This window comes from Anser anser (genome assembly GCF_964211835.1).
Source record: "Anser anser genome assembly, chromosome: 1".
NCBI lineage: Eukaryota > Metazoa > Chordata > Aves > Anseriformes > Anatidae > Anser > Anser anser.
In genome coordinates this window covers 141,562,348-141,569,889 of record NC_139720.1, presented here as the reverse complement: position 1 = coordinate 141,569,889, position 7,542 = coordinate 141,562,348, and the positions used below count along the sequence as shown (strand labels likewise).

The 7,542-nt window shown below is 44.8% G+C and overlaps 1 protein-coding gene across 4 annotated transcripts in view; it reads left to right on the top strand.

Moving 5' to 3' along the window:
• Window positions 1-2,520: 2,520 nt before the first annotated feature.
• Window positions 2,521-7,542, top strand: part of MGAT4A (alpha-1,3-mannosyl-glycoprotein 4-beta-N-acetylglucosaminyltransferase A) — a 78,733-nt gene continuing 73,711 nt past the window's right edge. Inside the window, exons 1-3 of one of the 4 annotated variants that reach the window (XM_083806630.1) lie at window positions 3,330-3,424; window positions 4,959-5,033; window positions 5,501-5,793. In XM_083806630.1, coding sequence (XP_083662756.1) covers window positions 5,700-5,793 — 94 coding nt within the window. In that variant the 5' untranslated portion in view covers window positions 3,330-3,424; window positions 4,959-5,033; window positions 5,501-5,699. Of the gene's footprint in view, window positions 2,624-2,699; window positions 3,011-3,329; window positions 3,425-4,958; window positions 5,034-5,500; window positions 5,794-7,542 lie in introns of those variants that run through there. The other 3 variants (XM_083806629.1, XM_083806632.1, XM_083806631.1) reach the window with 3 other exon arrangements.

The window sequence follows — 7,542 nt, the reverse complement described above, 5'->3', positions numbered from 1 at the left end:
CTTTTTTGCATCTTTCCTCATGCCCAGGAAAGCCAGAGCACTAGCGGCGTGAAATGCAGGAACAACAATGCCTTCATGCTTCTGAATGAGTCAGGAAACATGCCTGGATAAAAAGAGCTCCAATTTTATGAATGCCAACAATTGTGCAGCCCTACAAAAGCAGACTGACCAGGTGTGCCACAGTTACTGCAGTATACATGAAATTATGGCAGGCCTAGAGCATCTTCCACTGTTTTGTCTTTACTCTGACACTTAGGTAATACCTTAGCAAAAATATCACAGCATGAAATCTTTCCAGTGACGAAAGGTAGAAGAGAACAGTTTAGCTGGAAGGGACCTTCAAAGACCACTGAATCCCAACTGCCTGAGCTCTTCAAGGCTAACCAAAAGTTAAATTATTTTATTGAGAGCATTGTCCCAAATGCCTCTTGAACACTGATGGGCATGGGGCATCAACCACCTCTGTAGGAAGCCTGTCCCAGTGCTTAGTGTCCCGCTAAAGATTTACACTTCCTATATTTTAGAAACAATTTCTGCCCCACTACGGCTGCTCTAGCATTTGCACCCTTAACACTTACATGTCAACACAAAGTGTTTGGAAGCGCTTCATCTGCTCCGGATTCAAACTGATTCTCCAGTTTAACAGTGCAGGGTGAAAGAACAACTAGACAAGAAGACCAAATTTGGAGATCTGCAGGCATTAAAAAATGTTCAGGCCAAAAAGTGAACCTGAACCTAGCAGCATTTAAGTGTGTCAGCCAAACAGCCCCAAATCCTTTTCCCTGGCAGCTGCAGTATTCTCCTTCACCACGTAGTTTTTCTATGCATCAAGCCATGGAACATGCCAGGAGGCATTTGTTTATTGCTGTAGCAGGTCAGATGAGGGCAATGTTGAATTAATTTTTTTTTTTTCTCCTGCACTTTGCCTTCCTTCTCATGAAACTAACTCCAGGGGCAGATGTCAGATGAACTGAAAAACAAGCACATTATCACTTACGCTATTGTTCGTGGAAGTTAATAGTTAATTGGATCCTGTCAAGGTCTAGTTGGTAAACCTTTCTAATGCAAACGTTCAATCAGCGAAAGAACAAAAAGTAGAAAGTGTGAGATAGTCCTACTCAAATAAATGTCATCAAACTCACCTTGTAACACATTATTTTCTTCAGCAGACTGATCTCTCCTGACAAAAGGACTTTCATGTGAAAATATCTCCACCAGTTTGTTTTTTTTTCCGGCACAGAAATGAAAAAATTCATATCCCTAAGCAACACTAATCTATTAAAGCCAAACAATGGTGGCTCTGATGTTTTTGGCTTGCTGGGATCTCCACTGAAAATGCTGCAGTAGATGTGTGCGTGCTTGTGTACATGCACATACCAGTCTTTGTTTGAAAGGTATTGTACTGATTTTTATTTTTTATATGAAAATATCACTTGATTATAAGGAGGAGGACTGAAGCACATAACTGCACAATAAATGCTCACCACGCAGTGAATAACCTCACAGAACAGCCCAGGTGTAAAGACATTGCAAACTTCTCCTGTGCTTTTTGCCCTCCCCTTAGCTGCTACAAGCCCCTCTTTTTGCAAGAGTTAAGAAAACAAAAACACTGAGAGCCACTGTGCAGGTGAGTGGATGGACAAGAATACTGTAATATGTTTAAACTTTGGTTAAAAAAATCCACGGAGACTTGTTAAAAGTCACTCTTAGGACAGAATAACTAGAAAGATTTTTGTGTGGTTTATAACACAAGGTTTATTTATGCCTTGTTAGGCATTGGAATAGGCTGCCCAGGGAAGTAGTTCAGTCACCACCCCTGGAGATCTTTAAAAGACATTTAGATTTAGAGCTTAGTGATATGGTTTAGTGGAAGACTTGTTAGTGTTAGGTCAGAGGTTGGACTCATTGGTCTTGAAGGTCACTTCCAACCTAGATGATTCTGTGATAAAGTTCTGGTAGAGAACTATCCCACAACACCCACGGAAGTAGCTTTAACTGAAAGCAAGGGCTTCATCTAAATTAGGTGGAAAACAAACAAACAAAAAAAAGGGGATAGGCAGAAAAGGGCTGGACACTTATGCAGTTAGCAGTGTACAGCATGGTCCTTGCTAGGTATGCAGCACCCTACTGTAGTCTGAGGGCACTGGTCTTAAGTAGACCCTGCAGACCCAAAAACACGTGAGGCAGCAGGACCATAAACACACCCTTTGGCAAGAACTTCACCCTGGAAGGACATGGTGTGTGTTTACAAGTTTGGGGCTGAACATCCTCCAGTGCAGTAAACAACGAAGTGCTGTGGCTGCTAAGCCCTCCTCCACCACAGCGCCCCACACCTCAGAGGAGAGCTCACCTCAGAGCACAACCCCACGCTTCCTCCGCGCAGCTCCGACCCCCACCGCAACTGAGAAAGGCCTCGCGAGACCGCCTATTTATACCCGCACCCCAGCGGAGCGACAGGCAGCTCGACCAATGGGCGGCGCCCTCGGCCTCCACAGCCCATTGGCGACCGGGGGCGGGGCTTACGCGCAGGAGGGGGCGGTGCGTCGCTGGCGAGAGGCGGGCGCCGGGCGCGTTGGGCTCATTTGGGGGCTGCTGCCCGACGGTGCCGGATCGCTGTGCGCAGGTGAGTGAGTGCCGGGCACCACTGCCCCCTTCTACGGCTTTTTTTTTTTTTTTTTCCTTCCTTTCCTGGCTTTATAATGAGTGCGGAGTCGGTAGCTGAGCAGATATCGCCCTGCCCAGACCCTTCGAGGGCTGCTGCTGCGGGGGGAACGGGGTTAACGGTCTCTAACGGTCTCTTAACGGCCGCCGGTTAACGGCTGGCGGCCGGGGCGGTCCCCGCCGCTCACCTGCGGAGCAGGTGCCCGTGACACCCATCTTCGTCCTCCTCACGGGGCGAGTTGCAGCCTCTCGGGGTCGTGTGTCCTCCATCCGGACCGCCCCTCAGCTCGATTCCCTCAGCTCGGCTGGGAATTACCGAGAGCACCCGAAGTGCCCACCCGGGGGTTAGGTAACGTACGTCCGCGTGGGCTTTTGCTGCCTTAACTGGCTCCGGTTTTTAAAAGCTGGGGCGCTTGTGGTGCGTGCACGGCCTGGCTGTGTGCGGCGGTTTGGGTCGCGAAAGGCTCGGGCGGCCGCCCGAGTGCCGCCGAGCTGCGGCGCTGGCAGGGGAGGGAGAAGGGGCACAGCGCTGGGAGAGAAAGGGGGAAAAACCCTCAGAACCAGCTAACAAGACGATGGCAGTTAGCGAGTCGGCACAGTGTTGGGCAAACTCATAGCTAACCGAGTTACGTTACAGCTCAGTAATTATTTTTTCTAAATTGTTTTAGGCTGCATTTTCCTGAGCACAGTGAGGAGCCCCGATCACAGCCTCTTGGTTTTTATTGCTGCAAATGTACGAGTGATGCCCGGGTTTTCTGGCAAGGCAGGCAGTTCTCTTTCTTACCATTATCAGTTGGTATTTTTTATGTTCCTGGCTGTCCTCTCTGTGTGCACATTGGACCAGCTGTCTCTTGCCCCCTCTGGGATAATCCAGCCTAACTTGCAGCCTGGTCCTTTGTGCACACCTGAGTTGCTTCGGAGCGATATGGCTGCTGCTAGAGTCGTGGTGAAGGTAGATTACAGTTTAGGCATCCTTACTTCAGAGCTACTTCAGCAGCATGGGCTGTCAGTGTTGCTGTCAGAAGCCCAGTTGCTTATTCTGTTAGTTTGGGAATCACCTGAACTCTTTGCACTTCCTGCCCTGCAGACAGGCCTTGTGAAACTTGGGGGTTTTGACATCTTTTTCTGCCCTTGCTATGAAAGTTCATACAGGCTTTTATCTTTGACCTAATTATTCTTGCATACCCCTCTGGTGTTTATTATGTCCATCTCCTGCTCAAAGTACTGGTGATGATGATGCTTCCTGGCATGCCGTGCTCTCCACCTTAGCTTTCTTTAGCTCTCTCAACTGTCTTTTATCTTTTATTGTGGTAAATTCAGGTTTCTCATACCGTAAAGCCTTTCACAGTTTCTATTCCTTCTCATTACTTGGTTTCTTACCTAATCTTATCCTCTGCTTTGTCCTCTTTCTGTGTGCTTGCATTTGTTCTCCAACTTTGAAATCACACAGTACCTCTAAGGGAAAGTTTAAAGCCACCGACCTATCTGTGCATAAATTTCCTCGAAACAAAGCGTGCTACTGGCATTGTATGTGAGGTAATCGTAGTCAGAAGGTAAACACTTTGTGCAACCTGCATCTTGTGACCAAGGCTCGAATGCGAGAGTGTGTAGTTCCGTAACTGTGTGGTTCTCTTCCTTTCATTTGTTGACCAGGCCCTTTTGTTGTATCTTGTTTTACAAGCTCTTGGGTGAAAGTAGCGCGTGCTGTGGTACAAGCCTGGTGAGAGCAGTTCAGACTTGACTGGAATCTCCAGTACAAGCATGATGAGAAGTACTTTCCCCTGTTCTAAATGTACCCAGGCAAGAGAGTGGCAGAGATTGCTTGTAAGGAAAGTCCAAAGTCAGTCTTTATTTACTGCTGGATAGCATGCTTGTATCAGATGTAGCTTGCGATGGGGAAAAACTGCCTCCCTTTCTTTTCTTTCTTAAAAGAACATCAAATGTTTGAGCTACTGTAAATGATACTTTAGCTCTCTGTAAATCAAATCCCCACCCCCCAGCTTCAAAGCAGGCCATCAGTTAATTTATTTCCATCTTCTCTTTGCCTTGCTTGGTTAGGACAGCATGTTTAGATGCTAGCTGGCTTTGGCCAGTTGGGGATTTCCTAGTCCCACAGTCTGGAACCTCCACCTGGGGCGAAATTGAGCTGTGGCTGACTTCTGCCTGCTGTCCTTGCCCCTGCACGGTGGGGAGAGGAGCGGTGTGGTCACATCGTGCTGTTTTTGTGGGGTTGTTGTGAGCTCTTACAGATTGAACAGTCTCTGCTTGCGTGACCGTCGTCTGTCCTTTCCCCGCAGCTAAGCGAGGGGAAAAAAATGGTTGTGGATGGATCAGATGCTTTCTCACTGCGCAGGGAGAGATGAATGATATAGGTTTGTAAATGCTATTTAAAGCTCTGGTCTCTCGGTTCACTGGGGGCGGTTCCACTGCTGCAGTTGCATCAGGGCTCTGCTCGCTGACCTCGGAGAGGCTTTGCTGAGGGGAGTGCTTAGCAGCGGGGCTCTGAGCTGCCGGCTTCCCAAAAAGCCTCCTGTATCCCTTCTGTGCCACCAGAGTGAGGTGTGATCCTGCCTTGGGTTGGTGGTAACATCATAGTGTAGGTGATAGGTGTGTTTGTCCTTTAACAACCAAATTCGGGTGACACGCAGCTCCTCCAGGTACAAGCAGTTCTAATGTAACAGGTGCTGTTCCCTGAGCCGAGACTGGAGCAGTGCAAGAGGGGTGCATGTAAGCCACAGTAACGGGCACACAGAAGTGTTTCTTTACCGTACTTTGGTACATGGGGGACACTTGTAAATATTTTTGGTCTAATTATTGAAACTTTGTTTTCTTTAAACAGGGATAGAAGAAAAAAAAACTTATGAGAACTACAAGAAAGCTTACAGCAGTTCAGGATGGATTGATTCGTGATTCCTTTGATATGTGAGAGCTACGTTTTGTGCTGCTGCTGCTGGACTTCAGCTGACTTTGTTGCAGCAAGCCCAACAGATAGGCCCTGATCGCTAGCAGAACATAAACAAGTGTGATGGTGAAATGAGATGAGGCTCCGAAATGGAACTGTGGCCACCGTGTTAGTTTTCATCACTACTTTCCTCAGTTTGTCCTGGTATACTGCATGGCAAAATGGGAAAGGTAAGTAAAGGGCTCCAAAAACAAATTGACCTCTACGTGGCTGTATGGCTGAGGAATGAATAGTACAAGCGTGTGCTTTGCTGCTCTGTTAGCAATGTGTAAACGGCTTGTTGACTAGCTCTGCTCCAGAAGGTATTGCCTTGGTGAGGGATTAACACCTGCTAGTAGATTCAGGAAAATCAACTTGGAGGGATCCTGACTTTTATATAAAAAAAAATAAATGAGGAGAAACAAATCCTGCTGTTAGAGGAAGGCTGAATAGTTTGTTTTGTTTTTCTTGGTTTATGGTTGTTGGAAAAACAGATGTTCTTTTTTTCTTTTTTTTCCAAGTAACATATGGCCAGTGGACCAGGCTGGACAATGTTATTTTTGGTGCAGCTTTCTGTCTTCCCTGATGATTCGGTGATGGCAGTGGCAAACTGCCAAGCAGTGTTGTCCAGAGATTTTTTTTTCTTGCTGTCTTTGTAGGAAATGTAAAATATTTCTTGTCTGAGTATGGTATGAGAAATAAAGTAATATGAACAAATTGACTGCGTAATGGGAAGTGTATCTATTTCATGAGATTGCACATATTATTATGAGTAACTATTGTCTGTAATAGATTTCTGCCTTTTTAAATGTGTGTTGATTTTATTGCATTTCATGTGAACTCTGGAAAATTGAGTTTTTCTGCTGGTCAGGACTGTTTACTGCAAGTGAAATGTTTTGATTTGTCTTTCAGTAAAGCAAATAAACTTATTCAGTAATGCTTTCTAGAAGAAGGTTTTTTTCCTTTATAAACATCTGATCTCTTGGAAAAAATACTAGACTGTCCTTCAAAGATCAAATCATCCTGAAACACATTCTGCATTAAATGAGATTGCTACATGGTTTGTTCTGACTATTCTGCTGAGAATGTTATCATCAGTTTTGCTTCAGGTCCAGTAAGAGGAGGCTGAGTTTTTCTAGAAATACTGTCAGTTTTAGAACAACCGACTTGCAACCCTTCTTTTATACTTAAATAAGAAGGGAAAAGATCCTTTGCGAAGAAGCAGATGAGTTCTGTGGCATATTGTTTTTTTTTTTTTTTGACACTTGTAGGAGAAGCAGATGCTTTGTGGTCTGATCTCTGCTGTAGCAGTTGGTTGGCAGGCCTGCCCTCTGAATGTAAGGATCAGTAAAAATGTCAGGTTCTTGAGGTTGGGGTAATATACAGATCTTTTAATTTCACAACAAAGTCTGGAAGTGAAAAACACTGACAAGAGAATATTTGAATTGCATTCTAAGTAGTATTTTATTCATTTTGGATAATAACACATTCTATAGTTAAATTTCATGTTATTGATTCTTCTCTTGTTGAGGAACCTCAGGAAAATTTCGCTTTCACTTCAGCAAAGATACAGATATATGAAATTCTGTCTTTGTGCTTTCATTCTAACTGGACGTAGTTTACAGGTCTTGCTCTCTTTTGCCAAAGAATAACACAACCTTTAACTAACAAAAATCCACTGTTGGGAAAGTACTAATATATATATATATATAGTGCTTGGTGACAATTCAAGCTTTTGTTGGTCAGACAGCTCTATTTTTTATACTTTTTTCCATCTGAGTGCTCAGAATCGATACTTTCTTAATGGTGGTGTAAAAGTTCTGCGTTTATCTTCCACCAGATCTTTCTTTTGAGCATTATGACTAATTTGTTAAATAAACACTTGTGTAACAAGATATCAGTAATGTGTTAATTATGAATCACAGTTATGAAATTACAGT